Source organism: Loxodonta africana, chromosome 19 (assembly GCF_030014295.1).
Source record: "Loxodonta africana isolate mLoxAfr1 chromosome 19, mLoxAfr1.hap2, whole genome shotgun sequence".
Classification (NCBI taxonomy): Eukaryota; Metazoa; Chordata; class Mammalia; order Proboscidea; family Elephantidae; genus Loxodonta; species Loxodonta africana.
This window is the reverse complement of record NC_087360.1, coordinates 57830921-57850221: the sequence shown is the minus strand read 5'-3', so window position 1 is coordinate 57850221 and position 19301 is coordinate 57830921. Positions and strand designations below refer to the sequence as shown.

The 19301-nt window shown below is 40.7% G+C and overlaps 1 protein-coding gene across 1 annotated transcript; it reads right to left on the bottom strand.

Moving 5' to 3' along the window:
- Positions 1-171: 171 nt before the first annotated feature.
- CHRNA6 (cholinergic receptor nicotinic alpha 6 subunit) lies at positions 172-17553 on the bottom strand. Its single transcript, XM_064272767.1, has 6 exons — positions 17251-17553; positions 15393-15532; positions 5427-5471; positions 3928-4037; positions 2849-3827; positions 172-1416 (listed from the first exon to the last, which is right to left on the bottom strand). Exons 1-6 carry the CDS (start codon positions 17327-17329, stop codon positions 1285-1287), a joined length of 1485 nt encoding a protein of 494 aa, XP_064128837.1. The 5' UTR covers positions 17330-17553; the 3' UTR covers positions 172-1284.
- Positions 17554-19301: the final 1748 nt, after the last annotated feature.

The following is a 19301-nucleotide window of genomic DNA, read 5'->3' as shown; positions in this document are numbered from 1 at the left end:
TTGTTCTAGTGACCAGGGCCAGATAAGGCATGTAAGGGCCCTATAGGGGCACTGATAATCTGTGGTATCCTCTCCTCTGCTACTCATGCATTCAAAAACGATATGTGAGTTAGATATATACATGTATGTGTGCGTGTGTCTGCGTGTGTGTTTTAAATGCGACTGTAATATTAGCGATTGAACTCAAAAGTGGCATATGCTATTTTAGTGGAATGAGATGAACTGGATTATAAAATTTTTAGTGGGTGCCAGGAACTAAGATTTTCACTATACACCACATTTTCTACAAAAAGAACATTCTCACATATTCTACAACAAAGAAAATGAGTCTGTGAACTTAGTTGTTTCAACAATCAATGTAAAATTCTGTTGATCTCCCACAACGAAAAATTGACTTTCACCAATTTCCCATTAAAAAGTGTGGGTGCCCTCATCATTTAGTGCCCTGCCAGTTCCCTTCCACTGTGGCTCTCAATTTTCCTTGTATCCTGTCTGCTTGGCATCTATGGGTCTTTGCTTTTGACAACTGGTGTCCCTGTTCTGTTGATGCTCTGAGCACGTGCTTACCTTGCTTATCAGGTAATCTGTTCCTCCTAGTGACATTCCTGCATGATACCTGCCTGGTCTTGTATATATGACTTTTCCTAAAAAGCTGCAAGTGCGTGGAGACAGAACCTATTTATATTACCCTTGCAATGCCTAACACAGGGCTAGGTTACCATCAAGGTTCTTGACAGATGAATGCTAATTAAATATACCCTGGTAAGATAGACACTGATTATCTGGTATTATTTTTACCAACGAATCTATCAAAAAATGCTGACGTGTGTGGGGATCATCACAGAGGCATGCACAGGAAAGCGAGGGTATAATAGTTCACGGGCACTGCAAATGTCAGCAAGGTCCCAGTCCCAGAGTTTCACAGCTGGCATGTGTCATTACACTGATAAACAGCATAAACCGGAGGTACAATAAACCTCTTCTTAGTGTATCTTGATGTTAATTACACAGTTTGACTGTACTGCAGGTCATTCCTGTCCCAGGAAGCCTCCCATATACAGACAGGAGAAGCCTGACCTGACACTCTTAGCCTGGGAGTGGTGCCATTCTGGGCTCTTGCATTATAAAACATCTACAAAGGAAGGCATTCAGGTTCCTCTTCCACAATCCTATTTATCCATCTAGTCATTGGCTTCGGTAGATAGGGGACTTGGGTAGGAAGCTTTATGTCTTTTTCCTTATGGTAGGGAATACAAAACAAAGTGGTTGCAAGTTCCATATATCTTAAGATTTTCCTGTGTTCCCAAGTAGTGGCTGTAGAAATAGCCCTGAAGTTCCAAACACACAAACAATGATAAATATCCAAAGAAACACTCTGTCCACCACCATGGCCACATATTTCCAGTCATCTTCTACCTGAAATGGAGACAAAGTAGTATTTTTAAGTCAAAACCAAAGGAAACATGCTTTGTTTCATAAACAAACTTTTTCATTTTCAAAGAAGATTCCCCTGGTCATTTTTAAACAAATATTGGTATTATTTTGGTTAACCTGTGTCCCCTACATAGTACACATGAGAAATTGTGTTTTGTCTGAGGGAAAAATGTATCTCATATGGTTGAGCGCAGAGTATGCAGAAGACCTAAACAATTCATGAGTCCGTGGGTCACAAAGGACACTTCTTGACTGTAAGGAATACTCTCAAGCTTAGCTATCTCTATTCTTGTGATTTGCCCAACTAGGTATCCTGGCCCCTTGGCAAGTCTGGGAAATGGGTTTGAGGCAGGGGATGAGAGGAGAGGAGAAACGGTGGTAGGACAGGGAGTATAATTGAGGAAATCCTTATCAAGAATAGGCAACCCTCCAGACCTCAAAGGGAAGTTAGTTGTGGAGAGTTCCTTGCGTTTGTCATGTCTTTCCAATTCTCAATTTCCAACTTCCTGCTAAGGCTCTGTGGTTGTGCCTTGAAAGCCCTATCTGGGGATAATTAAGTCAATAGCAACTCCCTCTTAGAGTTTATGAAGACTCCACATTTTCTGGGCTTTCTCATCCCTTGATGACCTCCCACCTCCCTCCATGTGACGGGCATTCATAGCATCTTCCCCACACCAAGAGGGTGGACTTCGGGTCTCACAACATCTCTTCACTAGAAGATAGGGATGCCAGGAACTGTGGTATGAGGTCGAACCCAAACACCTAGCACAAATTTTCAGATGCCCTTAGCTAGTCATCCTTATAGTATGGAACTATAATAGGCATGATTTTCTGGAGCTCTCTCTTTGGGGCATAGGAGCATGAAGCTGTAGTTAGACTCTGGGCAGCAGGGGAGAAAATGGTATTGACAGTTTGTGCTAAAAATATCCTTGAGGCTCATTCACTCAACACCCAAGTTCTTCCCATTTAAAATGAGTGGGATCAGAGCAGCCAGAAGATTCATTCCCACCTTTTTCTCACCACCTTCAGACTGCAAGTTGCTCTTGCAAGTTGTTCTCCTTCCTTTCTGGGGGCAACTTTTCTCTTTCCATCCTTCTATCTGCCATTGTTTCTTGTGTAGCAGTTCTTGGTTTCGTTAACCAAGGTCACATTTAATGCTGATTTTAACCAGATTCCACTTGAGTTAAAATTTCTGGAAATGGAAGTTTACCCTGGTATCTTACCCCACCCTATACCCAGGTATAACCCATCACTCCACACATAGCTGCATAATAAGAAAGCCGGACCTTAGAATAAAGCTGCCTGACGGCCTCTTGTAAACAGACCTCACACTTATAATCTGACCATGTCTATAACGTATCTCTAAGCCTGCTAAGGGTGAAGACTGGGCAGGCCAGAAGAGACATGTATTTACCTCCTTTGTTTCATTTTGGTTCTTCATGTTTTCTGCAATGAAATGAACACTGTTAATCACATCTTCAACTTCAGGGGAGTGCTCCAAATTTTCAGTCATCCATTGTAAAGGCCGATGACTTAATCTTCTCTTGCTGGTGGTGGTAAGCTCCCTTGTTTTATTACAATGGCAGCACTCTTTAAGATTGGGCTCTCTGCAGTTAGCAAACTTGACTTTTGTTGGTTTACTGGAAATACCTTTGCGGTTTTTATCAGAACGTGTCTCCTTCATCTTGTCCAGAGGCCTCCTCATCATCAGGATCTGGGGTAACAGCTGAAGGAAAACTGTCTTTACCCACTTGGGCATGGTGTGTGTGGTTGGAGTACGATAGTGTATGTTCAACACAAAGACTGTCACCACGATGGATAGGGTGACAAAGATCATGGTGAACAGTAGGTACTCACCTACCAGTGGGATCACAAGAGACGTGGACGGGATGGTTTCTGTGATGACCAGCAAGAACACAGTCAGAGAAAGCAGAACCGAAATGCAAAGTGTCACTTTTTCACCACAGTCGGAAGGAAGATAAAAGACCAACACAGTTAGAAATGAAATAAAGAGACAGGGGATAATCAGATTAACAGTATAAAACATTGGCAGTCTTCTAATGTAAAAAGAATAGGTTATATCTGTGTATATCTCTTCGCAACAGTTATACTTTATGTCATGCTTGTAGCCAGAAGCATCAACAATTTCCCATTCACTATTTTCCCAAAAATCATTCATATCTACTTTAGAGCCAATAATTAGAAGATCGATTTCAGCTTTGTCATATGTCCAGGAACCAAATTTCAGGGAACAATTTTGATGATCAAAAGGGAAGAAGGTGATATCCATAGGACAGGAACTCTTAAAAATAGCTGGTGGAGTCCAGGTTATCGTGCCATCGTATTTAAGAAGAGCTTTTGTCTTGCCTTCCACTTGGAAGTCGCCAACAGCACTGTAAAGTAAATCAGACACCATCAGCAACACTCCCTTTGCTGGTCAGCATGCATCAAAGACAACTTTGGAAAGAGGCAATGACTGTCAGACACCCATACTTGTTATAGAGAACAATGTCAGGCTTCCAAATCTTATCAACAGGAATACGAAGAGTCTCAATGCCATCATACTCCATTGGATCCCATCGCAATTTATAATCATTCCAGATCTAAAGGAAATAGAAGTGATTTAAAAATTTCTTAGTAACTTTCTCCCAATGTTAATTTTATGTGGATTCAACATTTATTTTTTGTTTGTTTGTTTTAAAATTTTTAATGTTATTTGTACCTAGTAGAATTTGAGTGAGTTTTGAAGAATACATTGGTTTCTACCAAAAGTTTGGTAGATTTTCGGGAGCAAGGAAGAATGAAGAAAACTAAAGATACAAGGGAAAGATTAGTTCAAAAGGGCTAATGGATCATATCTACCAGGCCTCTACCAAGGCTGAGTCCAGTACAACTAGATGGTGCCCGGCTACTACCATTGACTGTTTCGACAGGGATTACAACAGAGGGTGCTGGACAGAGCTGGAGAAAAATGTAGAAAAAATTCTAACTCAAAAAGAAAGACCAGACTTGCTGGCCTGGCAGAGACTGGAGAAACCCTGAGAGTATGGCCCCGGGACACCCTTTCAGCTCAGTAATGAGGTCACTCCTGAGTTTAGTCCATCAGCCAAAGATTGAACAGACCCATGGAATGAAACAAGACTAAAGGGTCACCAGCCCTGGGGCAGGAACAGGAAAGCTGGTAATAGGGAACTCAGGGTTGAGAAGGGAATGTGTTGACATGTCATGGGGTTGTTAACCAATGTCATAGAAAGATATGTGTACTAACTGATGAGAAACTGATTTGTTCTGTAAACCGTCATCTAAACTACAATTAAAAAAAAAAAATTGGGGAGATTAAATCCGCGAAGTGTGGGGAGCTAGGTAACTGAGCTAACTTTGGCAAATATTTAATTAGATAACTAATTACCTATTGATCATTAATTAGTTGGCTGAGATTGCAGGCTCAATTTCCATGTTCCACAGAATACTCAACCTGGAATAGCAACCTATTTTCTTACCAAAATGGTAGTTCAAGTGTATGATGATATGTATGACAAAAAGTCTGTGTAAAGGTTAAGACGGAAAGGAAGACATGGCATAACTGAAAAAAAAGCCACCTGGTGGAACTAGCACCTACTTGCTCTCGTGCTGAGCTACTGGCTTCCCTAGGCCTCTTGCAGTAGAGATCAAAGAACAGGCAAGTGTCTGACTCTGGAGTTCAAGTTACAGATAAAAACAGGAAACTTGAGAGCAGAAATGAGAAATGACAGAGTCTATGTCAGAGAGACTTTTGCCACCACGTTTCTGTATTTGTGAAACTTCTATCAAGCCATCTGTTACCAGAGCTGAATTTTAGGCTTTGGAGATGACAGGATGGGTAATATTTTATACTCTGTCACAACTTGGAGATGGAAAGAGGGAATGCTAGTACATTTTATCCATTAGACATTATTAAGCTAATACATGAGTAACACAGTTCAAAGAGAGGAAGAGATGATGCAGACACATACATGACGCAGCCACAGATTGGTTTCCATGATCTGGTTTACTTCATCCTGGGAAGAAGAAATAATATTTTTAGCCTCAAAGGTGTTGCTAACAAAGGTGGACATCAGCACAAGAATTACAACTAAAATGAGCCAAATATGAATTACTCATGCTGATGGAGGAGAGCAAGAAGAGTGAAAACGCAATATATAAAAAGTATTTAGTATGCAACCAGAAATAAAATATTTCCAAATGTGGCCTGTCCTAGTCATCTAGTGCTGCTATAAGAGAAATACCACAAGTAGATGGCTTTAATAAAGAGAAATTTATTCTTCCATTGTCTGGTAGGCTACAGGTTCAAATTCAGGGCGTCAGCTCCAGGGAAAGTCTTTCTCTCTCTGTTGGCTCTGAAGGAAGGTCCTTGTCATCAATCTTCCCCTGGTTGAGGAGCTTCTCTGCATAGCAACCCCAAAGGACACACTATGCTCCTGGCACTGCTTTCTTGGTGGTATGAGGTCCCCATGTCTCTGTTCACTTCTCTCTTTTATATCTCAAAAAAGATTGGCTTAAGACACCATCTAATCTTGTAGATCTCATCAACATAACTGCCGTTAATCCATCTCATTAACATCATAGTGATAGGATCACATCAGATGGCAAAATGGTGGACAATCACACAATACTGGGAATCAAGGCATAGACAAATTGATACACATATTTTGGGGGGACACAATTCAATCCATGACATGGTCCAACCATGTTGATGTTGAAAGGAAACATGGCTTTCGAAGCTGGTTTAAGTCTCATTTCTTCTGTGAAGGCTTTCCTGATCACCTCATCCCATAAACGTTTCTGATTCCATGACAGAAAAGAAGAAAGAAAAGAGAGAGGGTGCAAAGGAAGGAAGGGAAATATTGCAGGTGGTGATAGATATTCAAACCCAGTTCACTGTTCTTGCTGCTTTCTTTTCCACCTCCCAAAAACTGCCATCCTCAACTATGCCTCAAGACTCTCTAGGATCTGAGTCCTGAGTCCATTTGCACAAGGACCCCACCTTAAAGTGCTAGCTAGTTTACAGCTAGATTGTACCACTTACCCAACAATGCATTTCACACTTCCATTCAAGCCTCCTCTGACTATTTTAATCATTTATTTCACAATATTTATTGAGTACCTACCATGCTTGGTAAAGTAAAGGGTCAGCAAAAGAGAGGAAGAACCCTCAATGAGATGGACTGACACAGTGGCTGCACTGGGCAGCGTTTCATTTTTTTGTACATGGGGTTGCTATGAGTCAGGACCAACTTGATGGCACCGAACAACAACCTACTATGTACTCTATCAAGGCTGGGGATAGAACAGTAAACAGGGTGGCCCCTTTACAGGTCCTAGCTGTTAGTTGAGGACAGAAAATTAATACCAGATATATAATATAGTATATTACATAATATAGATGGAAATACAATAGATGTTGTTGTTAGGTACCATTGAGTCGATTTCGACTCAGTGATCCTATGTACAACAGAACAAAACACTGCCTAGCCCTGTGCCATCTTCACAATCATTGCTATGTTTGAACCCATTGTTGTAGTCACTATGTCAATCCATCTCGTTGAGGTCTTCTTTCTTTTGACTCACTCTCTACTTTACCAAGCATGATGTCCTTCTCCAGGGACTGGTCCTTCCTTATCACATGTCCAAAGTACAGGAAATGAAGTCTCACCATCCTTCCTTCTAAGGAGCATTCTGGCTGGACTTCTTCCAAGACAGATTTGTTTGTTCTTTTGGCAGTCCCTGGTATATTCAATATTCTTCACAAAGACCATAACTCAAATGCGTCAGTCTTCTTTGGTCTTCCTTCTTCATTGTTGAGCTTTCGCGTGCATATGACATGATTGAAAATAGCATGGCTTGGGTTAGACGTACCTTAGTCCTCAAGATGACATCTTTGCTTTTGAATACCGTAAAGAGGTCTTTTGGAGCAGTTTGCCCAATGCAATACATCATTTGATTTCTTGATTGCTGCTTCTGTGGGGATTGATTGCGGATCCAAGAAAAATAAATTTCTTGACAACTTCGATATTTTCTCCATTATCATGATGTTGCTTATTGGTCCAGTTGTGAGGATTTTTGGTTTTTTATTTTGAGGTGTAATTTCATCAGTAAGTGCCTCAAGTTCTTTTCACTTTCAGCAAGCAAGATTGTGTCATCTTGCTTGCTAGTGACGACTCAGTGATCCTATGTACAACAGAACAAAACACTGCCTAGCCCTGTGCCATCCTCACAATCATTGCTATGTTTGAACCCATTGTTGTAGCCACTATGTCAATCCATAGTGTTGTTAATGAGTCTCCCTCTGATCCTGATGCTGTGATCCTGATTCTTTTCGTAAAACACCAAAAACTAAACCCAGTCCCATCAAGTCGATTCCGAATCATAGTGACCCTGTAGAGTAGAACTGCCCCATAGAGTTTCCAAGGAGCACCTGGCAGATTCGAACTGCCAACCCTTAGGTTAGCAGCCATATAGCACTTAACCACTACGCCACCAGGGTGTTTTTTGAATTATTTTTTCAGCATACAGATTGAATAAATATAGTGAAAGGATACAACCCTGAAGCACCCCTTTCCTTGTTTTAAACAACGCGGTAGGCTCTTGTTTTATTCAAACCACGCCTCTTGGTCTGTGTACAGGTTCCTCATGAGCACAATTAAGTACTCTGGAATTCACATTCTTAGCAATATTATCCATAATTTGTTATGATCCACACAGTGGAATGCTTTTGCATAGTCAATAAAACACAGGTTAACATCTTTCTGGTATTCTCTGCTTTCAGCCAAGGTCCATCTGGCGTTAAAAATGATATCCCTTATTGTACATCTTCTTCTGAATCTGGCTTGAATTTTTGTAGTTCCCTGTCAATGTACTGCTGCAACAGTTTTTTAATTATCTCCAGCAAAATTTTACTTGTGTGTGGTATTAATGAAATTATTTGATAATTTTCACATTCTTTGGGATCCCCTTTCTTTGGAATGGGCACAACTATGGATCTCTTCCAGTTGGTTGGCCGGGTAGCTGTCTTCCAAATTCCTTGGCATAGATGAGTAAGTGCGTCCATCATTACATCTGTTCGTTGAAACATCTCAGTTGGTATTCCATCAATTTTGGAGACTTGTTTTTGACAATGTTTTCAGTGAAGCTTGGACTTCTTCCTTTAATACCATTGGTTCTGATCATATACTACCTCTTGAAATGGTTGAACGTCAACCAATTCTTTTTGGAATAGTGACTCTGTGTGTTCCTTCCATCTTCTTTTGGTGCTTCCTGCATTGTTCGATATTTTGCCCACATAAAAAAAAAAACAAAACCCATTGCCAAAGAGTTGATTCCAATTCATAGTTGCCCTATAGGTCAGAGAAGAACTGCCTTATAGGGTTTCTGGGGAGTGGCTGGTGGATTCGAACGGCCGACCTTTTAATTAGCAGCCAAACTCAACTGTTGTGCCACCAGGGCTCCATTTTGCCCATAGAATCCTTCAATATTGCAACTCGAGGCCTGTATTTTTTCTTCACTTCTTTCAGCTTGAGAAATACTGAGCGTGTTCTTCCCCTTTGGTTTTCTGTCTCCAGGTCTTTGCACATTTCGTTATAATACTTCGTCTTCTTGAGCCACCCTTTGAAATCTTCTGTTCAGCTCTTTTACTTCACCATTTCTTCCTTTTACTTTAGCTGCTCAACATTCAAGAGCAACTTTCAGAGTCTCTTCTGACATCGACTTTGGTCTTTTCTTTCTTTCCTGTCTTTTTAATGACCTCTTGCTTTCTTCATGTATGATGTCCTTGATGTCATTCCACAACTCGTCTGGTCTTCAGTCATTACTGCTCAATGTGTTAAATCTGTTCTTGAAATGGTCTCTAAATTCAGGTGGGATATACTCAAGGTCATACTTTGGCTTTCATGGACTTGTTTTAATTTTCTTCAGCTTCAACTTGAATTTGTATATGAGCAATTGATGGTCTGTTCCACAGTTGGCTCCTAAACTTTTTCTGACTAGTGATATGGAGATTCTTCATTGTCTCTTTCCACAGATGTAGTCGATTTCATTCCTGTGTATTCCGTCTGGCCTGGTCCACTTGTACAGTCACTGTTTATGTTGTTGAAAAAAGGTGTTTGCAATGAATAAGTTGTTGATCTTGCAAAATTCTATCATGCAATCTCCAGCATCATTTCTATCACCAAGGCCACATTTTCCAGTTACTAATCTTTCTTCGTTTTCAACTTCTGCATTCCAATCACCAATAATTATCAATGCTTCTTGATTGCATGTTTGATCAATTTCAGACTGCAGAAGTTAGTAAAAATCTTCAATTTCTTCATCTTTGGCATTAATGGTTGGTGTGTAAATAGATAAAATCCAAAACCAAAACCTGTTGCCGTGGAGTCGATTCTGGCTCATAGCCACCCTGTAGGACACAGTAGAACTGCCCAATATGGTTCCCAAGAAGCAGCTGGTGGATTTGAACTGCCGACCTTTTGGTTTGGAGCCCAGCTAGCATCATCAGGGCTCCAGATAGATAATGTTATATAGTGATAAGTCCTATGAAGAAACATGAAGAAGGATAGAGTGGTGTGTGTGTGTGTATGTATGTATGTATGTGCATACACACACACATTCACACAAATCTATTTCAGACAGAATGGCCAAAGAAGCTTCTCTAAGGAGGTAATGTTTAAGCAGATGCCTAAATGTCCTGAAGAATCATGGGGCTATCTGGAGGAAGAGTATTCCAGGCCAATACCCCAGATATAATGAATTCCTAAGTAGCTGCTAACTCTCAGTGGGAGAGTTACTGAAGACACACCCAGAACCATCAGCAGCCTTACAACATATCCTGTGGAGGGTGTTGATGGATACCCAGTGACTAGTAGTGGATTCCAAAAGCTTACTCAGCCGAGCTTGCTTCCCAAGACACAAGAGCACCCTCCAGTATACAGCAGCTCAATTGTGGCTAAGGGAGCTGTGTTAGGGCTCAGATGCCAGACTGCCCTGGTTCAATAAGCCTCTCTGCAGTACTCCACCTATGCCACCCCATTCTCGTTGCTGATTCTCCTGGAACACTAGGTAGCTTCTGAAGACTTTGCCTAGCTTCTCCTTCAAATGGGTTTGCGTCAAGCCATGGTAAGTCCCAGGATTTAAAAAGGTCAGCAAAAGAAGTTACATTTAAGGTTTCCTACTTGGAGGGGTGAGCAAAGAAGTGGAGTATACTTCTACATGGGCCAAGCAGTACATGGCTTTATAATTACCCAAGTCTCAGGTCAGTGCCTTCTGACCATAAGAGGGTCATCTTGATTTCTACAGATTACAGCAGGGGCCATTTCAATAAATCTACTAGCTGTCTGTCAGGAATGGACTAGTTCTGCAATCTTGGTTCCTGGAAAGTCTCAGAGGTAACTGGCATAAGCCTCTGACCATCTTCCAAGCTCTGTATCCTGTCTGAACTGGTGTACTATGTTCATAGAATTGAAATCAGCTGGCAATACCTTCCTGGCAATATCTCTATCTCCCCACCCACACTTGCACAAGCTGGTAAAGCTTTATGTGGTGAAGGCCCAGGTAGTATAGACCTGTCCATGAAAATGTAGACACCTTCAGGGGTGTTGGCCAACTTTATGGATCAGGATATGGTCTGGAGAGTCCTGTTCTCCATCCACTTCTAGACTACACCAATGACTATGGACACTACTATAACACAGCCCATCTGGAGGAGGCCAGAGACCCATAATACCATCTCACGTTCCTGGAACCATCACCATGTGTCTTTTTCTTGAGAAAATAATTTGGTTGACACCAGGCCACATTAAAGAGTTTGAGTTACAATTTCAAATGGACTCAGCAACAGACTGAGATTCTCAGATCAAAAAGTCTAGATGGGTTGCGTTTTATAAGGGCTTTACACTTGTTATTTCAGATATGCCAAGCCATCAAAAACAATGGGCAGGGGCTTTGTCTTGGATCTCTGTGTGGGAGACAGTGGACATGCTCCTACACTTGGAGACCAGAAAACTTCATGGCCAAGGTTATTCTGCATGGGCAGCAAACAGACACTTCCATGTATGCTCTCTGCAGCTCTAAGGCCAACTTGGGGACTCAGCAGCAGAGGGTCTAGCAGTCTTCTAAAAGAGAATGCTGACTGTGCATCCATAGCTCAGCATGGCTCAGTGACGGCAATGAATATGGTCCACAGGGACTTTTGGTGACCTCACATGAGAACCAGTAGCCTCCAAAATACCAACACTGGGGATATTTGTGGTTAGGCCAAATACCAACCTGAGTGAACTAGAGATAATTTCAACTTTCATGGGTCCCTTCCAAATTTAGCTACCCTACATTTCACTTCTGACCTAACTCTATGGCATGGGCCTAACAGTAATTCGGTGGTTGCAGACATCCTTACCAAGATGGTACATTGCATCTTCAACACTGGGCCCCTATTCACACCAGTCACTGTAAACATATCTTCTGCATCCACAAATGGTCACCTGATTTCTGTCTCTGTCCCCGTGGTAGAGACTGCTAGTTGTCTGCCCAATACTTACCTTCCCTTTTCTGGGAAACAATGCACCTAGTTAATTAAACTACATTTCCTGAGACTTCCAGTGTGGACAAAGTGACTCAACTACATGCTTTTTGCAAGAAATTCACTTCAAATGCAATGACATAGATAGGTTGAAAACAAAGGCATGGGATATACCATGTAAACATTAATGATAAAAAAATGGAGAACCTTACAATGGAATATTTTTTGTCAATAAAAGGAAATGAAGTACTGTTACATGCTCCAGCATGGGTGAATCTTAAAAACGTTATTTTAAGTAAAGAAGTCAATCACAAAAGACCACATATTGTATGGTTGCATTTATGGAAAAGTCCAGAATAGACAAATCTAGAGAGACAGAAAGTGGTTCTTAGGGGTGAATCGTGTAACATATGAATTATGTCTCAATAAAGTTATTACTAAAAAAAGGAATGGCTATATTATTATCTGACAAAGTAGACTTCAGAAGAAAAAAAATTTAGCAATGAAAAGGGACATTACTTAATAAAATAGGATCAATCCACCAGGAAACATAACAATCCTAAATGTGTACACAGAGCATCAAAATACATGAAGCAAAAGCTGAAAGAAAAAAAGATAAATCTCTAATTATAGTTCTGGACTTCAACAGCCTGCCCCCTGCAAGTGATAAAACTGCTAACAGAAAATCGGCAAATACATATAATATCTGAAGAGGATAACCAATAGGATCTAATTGACATATATAGAACCCGCCACTCAAAAATAGCAGAATACATGTTTTTTTATAAGTGCCCATGGAACATTAAATCAAGATAGACCATTTCCTGGACAATAAAACAAACCTCAACAAATTTAGAAGAATTTAAAGCATAGTATATTCTCTGATCATAATGGAATTAAACTAGAAATCAATAACACAAAGATAGTGGGAAAATCTCTGAACACATGGAAATTAAAAACAAAAACCAAACATGTTGCCATCAAGTCAATTAGGATTCATAGCGACCCTATAGGACAGAGTGGAACTGCCTCATAGGGTTTCCAAGGAGCAGCTGGTGGATTTGAACTGCCGACCTTTTGGTTAGCAGCTGAGCTCTTAACCACTGGGCCACCAGAGCTCTGGAAATTAAGAAATACACTTTCAAATAATCCATGGGTCAAAGAAGCCTCAAAGAAAATTTAAAAAATAAATAAATACATAGAATTGAATGAAAATAAAAACACAACCTATCAGTATATGTGGGATACAGCTAAAGCAGCACCGAGAGGGAAATATATAGCACCAAATGCCTGCATTGGAAACAGGCATTCCTCATCTCATTTCATTTTCATAGCCTTAAACCATGAATCTACTTTCTGTCTCTGTAGGTTTGCCTAAGTATGGTTTACGCTTTTATCATCATAGTCCATGTGAATGACACGCCCTGGAGCTGTGGAGTGCACAACCTGAGCAACCAAGCACAGTGGCTCAACTGCTAACACTATGAAGCCACCTTATCAGTCCTTCACTGTTAACCTTTCAATTTCTGTTATGAAAAAGAAATAAACTTATTTTCCTTAAGCTGTGTTATCTTTTTTATCTCTGTTACTTGCAGCCAAATGGAATTTCCAGCTAATACAGTCCCTAAGTCAGGCTCCAGATTTTGCCCGAAATTTGCAGTCAGCAGTGCATCACCCGTCATCTTCAGAACAATGCCCTGAAAGGGTTTATCACTCAGGGATTTGAAGGAAACTCACCCTCACAGACTTTAGATAAAACTTCAGTTCTTCATTAGTAGAAAGTATAGCTTCCATGCCAGTATGAGACAGATAACCAGTACTGAGCTATTGGGATTAAGGATAGTCACAGTAGACACTAAACAAATATTTATTGAAGGAATGAGTGGGCCTATCTGGGTGAGAGAAAACATCTGTTTTTTTTGTTTGTTTGTTTTAATCAGTATGTATACACTTCTTGGAAACCCTGGTGGCATAGTGGTTAAGTGCTACAGTTTCTAACCAAAATGTCGACAGTTTGAATCCGCCAGGCACTCCTTGGAAACTCTGTGAGGCAGTTCTACTCTGTCCTATAGGGTCACTATGAGTCGGAATCGATTTAACGGCAGTGGGTTTGGTTTGGGTTTTATACACACCTCCAGCCTGCGGCCAGAAGCTAGAGGACCACTGGCTGAGGCCTTTGAGTTGACGGAGGCCATCTATAAGGTACTCTCCAACTACAGTTGTCTCCCCATCTTGGAGTTCGACTGTATTTTACCATTCCCTGCCCTGGTAGACCCATGAAGATTCCACCCGTCATGATAGCCAGCCCCAGTGAGCCAGGGCAGGGAAACAGTGTCTCCCACAGAAAAAGCTGGACTCAGACCAGGGTCAGCCTAGTCACTGGCAAACACAGAGTGCAGAAACATGGTGGAGCCTGACTGGAGAAACATGGTGGAGCCTGACTCCACATCTGTAATGAAAGATTTTCTCCAAGCATGCCTAAAGAAGTCATTTTACCCACAGGCAAGGTCTGGGAGGAAGGAGGACTACTTCCCCATCCATGGGATGAGGCTTAGCGAGGAAATGATAAAAGGGGCTCCCTCCTTCTGTGCTCTGTTGTCTCAGGAACTCTCTGTAACCCCCTTTCAAGGATGCTTCAGATTTCCTTTACTTCCTAAGCCTGCCTATTCCTGGAATTTGTTTCGGAACCTGAGCTTCAGGCCAGCCCTGTCCCCTCCCATGCTAAGCTTGAAGTCCAGAACCCTGCTTTATGTCAGAGCACCAGGACCTACTGTCTTCCTGCCCAGCAGCTAGAGAGTAAAGATTACCCAAGAGTCCTAATTGCTCTTGAACATGATAGCAACAAATGAAAACAAAATCTCGAAATTTCTATGCTCTGTTTTTTAAGGCTGGATGGAACTGCATATAAAAAAGAAAGTGAATTTTTCCTCAGAAGATTTACAAAACAAATCATTTTTCTATGAAATAAAAAGATCATGAGCTTTGGAGCTGGACAGGCCTGGCTTTAAATCTCGGTTCCACATTTTTTAATTTATGACCTTGGGAAAGTTACTTAACTGAGCTTCTTCTGTCTCCTGAGTGTAAACACAGTGTCTGGTGCATAATAGATGCACAATAAAGTTTGCTCCCTTTGTATTCTGCCCCACCCTACCTTCACCTCTTTGTTTCATAAACTGGTTCTGAAAATAGTTCCAGAAAAGTACTGCCTAAACACAAACAATTACAGTACCATTGAGGACGGTGTCTCCCTTCCAAGAGGACTGCTTTGAAGGAGCCAGCATCCACACAGATTTTTCATTTGTTTGTTGGAGCTCTTAAATTCCCTTATTTACCACATGCAAAAAAGCATGACACTCTTTGGAATTTGCTCTGACTCCCTCAGAGTTAGGGGTCCTTGCCAATACACACTCACCACATTGGCCAGCTGTGTAATGGCCACTTCAAAATGCACGGTGACAGGATCAGAAACATTTTCCACGGGCCTGATGAACTGGTTATAATGAAAGAATAGCTTGTGAAAGAGTCTCTCTTCAGACGCACAGCCTGCACAACCTGCATTGACCAAATTGAAGAAAGAGTTAGAGAAGCAGAGGTTGCAGGCAGGCCAGGCTGGGTCTGCCACGCTCAGTTTTCAGTAACAGGGGAAGTGGGGTGTCCAGACCACTGGAGCATCCCCTCCCCTGCGCGCTCTCTCTCTCTCTTTACCTGTTCTTGCTTCCACTTGCACTGATTCCACCTTACCTCTCTGAGCCTCAGTTGTTCACCTTTAGGACAGGGATGGTAATCATAATGCCTACACCACATGACTAGTGTGATAATCAAATATCATCTTAAGAGCACTTTTACAAGTCTAATACACCACAAATGTAAAGGGATAGAGACAAGTCTTGGAATTTTTACTAATGTCACTAAATGTAACTTGCAATTGAACTGATCGTACTAGAAGTCTTCTGGTGTTTATAGAAAAGTCTTGCCCTTTTTTGTCTAAAATACTGATCTGACTGGCCTCCGTTTCTAAAACCAGCAAGGTGCTTTGCTGGGGAACCTTCTAAAAGCAAACTGAAATGGCTAGTAATTTCACTCAGATCTTAACAATAGATCTTGGTTTTTAAAACCAACTTTGAAATTTAGTTAATTTGGAAATCTGTGAGCATGCAAGTTTTAAAGCAAATTTACTTAAAATATTTTTTAAATAATTCAAAATTTGTTCTGAGATAAGAGCATGTTCAGTCTTTGCATGCTAGACAATATTTCAATGCATATCTCTTTGTATTTTTTCAAAAATACTTTAAAAGTAGGTTACCTTCCTTCGACATAATTCATTTTTATTAATACCCCCTCTGCATTTTCCTTTATAAAATTCAACTTTGACACCTGAAATAGTATTCCACAAATTTCCCAAAGAGATTTACACCTTGAAAGAAAAAAAAAAAATTAAAGGGATTGAAGGGCTCATCAAGTAAAAATGAAAAAGGATATCTGTCTGCTAAAGAGAAAGAGCTGATTGACAAAAGCATTTGGAAACTCTGGGATTTCAGCACGAAAGATGTTTTAAATGTAAAATATCATCTTGCCATCATAATTAATAATGATAAACTATTTCTAGACAAAAGAGTATTAGACAAAAAAAATTCATGCCATTACTCTTTTTTTTTTTCACTTTGAGACATTTTAGGAAAATCCCTCATGGGTCTTAAAGAGCAAGTTCCTGCAAACCTAACAGCCCATGGGAGTGAAGTTACGTTCAGCAGATCCTTTTTAAGTCTTAATTTTGAAAATGAATGATCTTTCTTTTAGGGTACACTTCAGCATAATAATATGACATGTTTCCTGAAACAAAGATGATTATCTGCAAAGTGGCAGGGTTTATACAGTGAGTAACAGCACAGCTAATAAATAAAATCACAGTGTTGGAAAAAAATATTAAATACAACTAGAAATAAATAAGTTAAATACATTCATAGCAGAGACAAATAGAAAACTATGTTATTCTTATGATTACCATTTTTAATTGGGAAGAGAAAATAAAACATGGTTTATAATATGTTTTATTGTCCTCCCCCCCCCAAAAAAAAAGTCATCTTACAACTTAAACGTAACTAATAAAAATCAGATAGATTTATTAGCAGTTGTAACAGTGGTCATTCTTAGGCCACGGCTTTACGTATTTATCTATAGAATATTTCATATCTGCTCATTCAAACACAACTAAAAGCGTAAACACATAGAACTAAAAAGGGAATATGAGATAAAGCAGAAATAAAACCTACCTTTAGAGAAAGATATGAATACACACAACCAGAGACACACAGCAAAGTGAAGGAATTCCTCACCCTTGCTGGTCAGCATGATTAAAACACACTTTGATTTCTTTTTCTAGGCAAAGAAGTGTGGAAAACAAAGAGCTATCAGACAGCTACACGCATCAGACCTTTAAATCATCAGAGTCTCACTGCAATCCATTTGCGTCTTCTGCAAATTAAAAAACATCCACGAAACATACACGGTTGTTCCCGTAGCAGAGACTGAGACAGGCATAAACGGCAAATGAAAAGGGACTTAATCTGATGTCAGATGACTCATCACATCTCCTGTCACCTTAGATCTCTTTTCATGCGAGAATGGTGAAGCAAAGCAGCAAGGGAATGAGAGGCAGGACACACCTAGATTTGGAGTGAGGGAGGACGGAAACCATTTCCATGGCTTCATATATATTTCTGCAACAGTCTCCACCATAGTCCTTGGAAGAATACACACATTACTGAGCGCCAACTATAAGTAAGGCATATTTTGTTGTCGTGTGCCATTGAGTCAATACTGACTCATAGCACCAATATGGCAGAGGAGAACTACCCCATAAGGTTTCCTAGGCCACAATTTTTACTGGAGCAGATCGCCAGGTCTTCTATGGAGCCACTGGGTGGGTTTGAACCACAACCAAGCACTTAACTACTGCGCACCAGGGGGTCCTTAGGTAAGGCATATAAAAAAAAATACCAGGTCCCAAATACTGTATTCCAACTAGTGAGCTCTCTGGTTAATCAAGGCTTAGCCAGAAAATCCTTTTTGTAAAAAACAACTTCCTAAAATACGAGTCTACTTTCCTATCTTAGTAGGCACAGTTTGGAAAGAAAAGAATTAATCTGGTTTTTGCTGACTCCAGAGCATCCAGTGCCCTGTCTTTCTGAGTGTCAGTGGTTACCTTCCAGGACTGGAGAATGAGATGTAGGAGAACAAGAGGAATGGGTACTGAACGCAGGATGCTACCTGGGCATATTTATGGTTATTTAAATATCATTTTCATCAATTGGTTTTCTTGTAATTTTCCTCTTTCCTCCTTAAGTTCAGTGTCAATAGCATTCTGGTTGACTGGGCTGTCTGATCACATCTTGCCGTTGGTTAAAGACAGTTGGACCCAAAGATGATGTTCTCAGAGCCTCCCCATCTAAACATTCTATAGAGCACTTTGCAAATATACAGAGTTCAGACAAACAACTTCCCTCAAAATTCTATTCACCTCACATCTTTTGAGGGAATAAAAGGGGAACTAACATTTATTTAGCACCAAAGTTAGACCGTGGCGTAAGAGGGGGCAGTGGTGGCTCAGTGGTAGAATTCTTGCCTTTCATGCGGAAGACTCCAGTTCAATTCCTGGTCAGTGCACCTTCAGTGAAGGCTTGTGTGTTGCTATGATGCTGAACAACTATCAACAGAGCTTCTAGACTAAGACAGACTAGGTAGAAAGACCTGGTATCTACTTCCAAAAATCAACCAGGGAAAATCCTATGGGTCACAACAGTTTGATCCACAACCCATTGTGAAGATGGTGCAGGACCAGGCGGCATTTTGTTCCATTGTGCATGGGGCTGCCATGAGTTGGGGGCTGACTGGACAGCAGCTAAGAACAACAACAACAAAACTTAGATCAAACATTTCAGATATTAAAGATGGTACTCAAGTTCTCCCCTTAGCAGATGGGTTTTTGTCCTGTGCTGATGCGTTCTGTGGAGTTTGGAAAGAAACTAAGGCGATATAAAGAAAAAGGAAGGGGATAACACTGGAATCCATGATGGGTAAAATGCTGGCTCACACCCCAAAATGGGGCAATGACTCCCTAGTTTTTAAGGTAAAACCCAAATCAAATTTTCTGCTTTCCAAAGCACCAACACCATCAATAGTTTCCCTTGCTCAGGTTTTAATTGGCTTGTTCTTCATACTCTCTGCTAGATAAATGGTACAGTCTTTGAAGAAAGCTGTTGGTTCACATCTTTTGTTTTATCCCATACCTGAATGTCCTTCTCATCAGCCTACCAGCCCAGAG

Coding starts and splice junctions, on each gene's coding strand:
- CHRNA6 (XM_064272767.1), bottom strand. CDS start 17,329: ATGCTGACCAGCAAGGGTGAGGAATTCCTTCACTTTGCTGTGTGTCTC. Junction 15,533..17,250: donor ATTCATATCTTTCTCTAAAG/GTAGGTTTTATT, acceptor TGGTCAATGCAG/GTTGTGCAGGCTGTGCGTCT. Junction 3,828..3,927: donor GACATTGTTCTCTATAACAA/GTATGGGTGTCT, acceptor TTTACTTTACAG/TGCTGTTGGCGACTTCCAAG.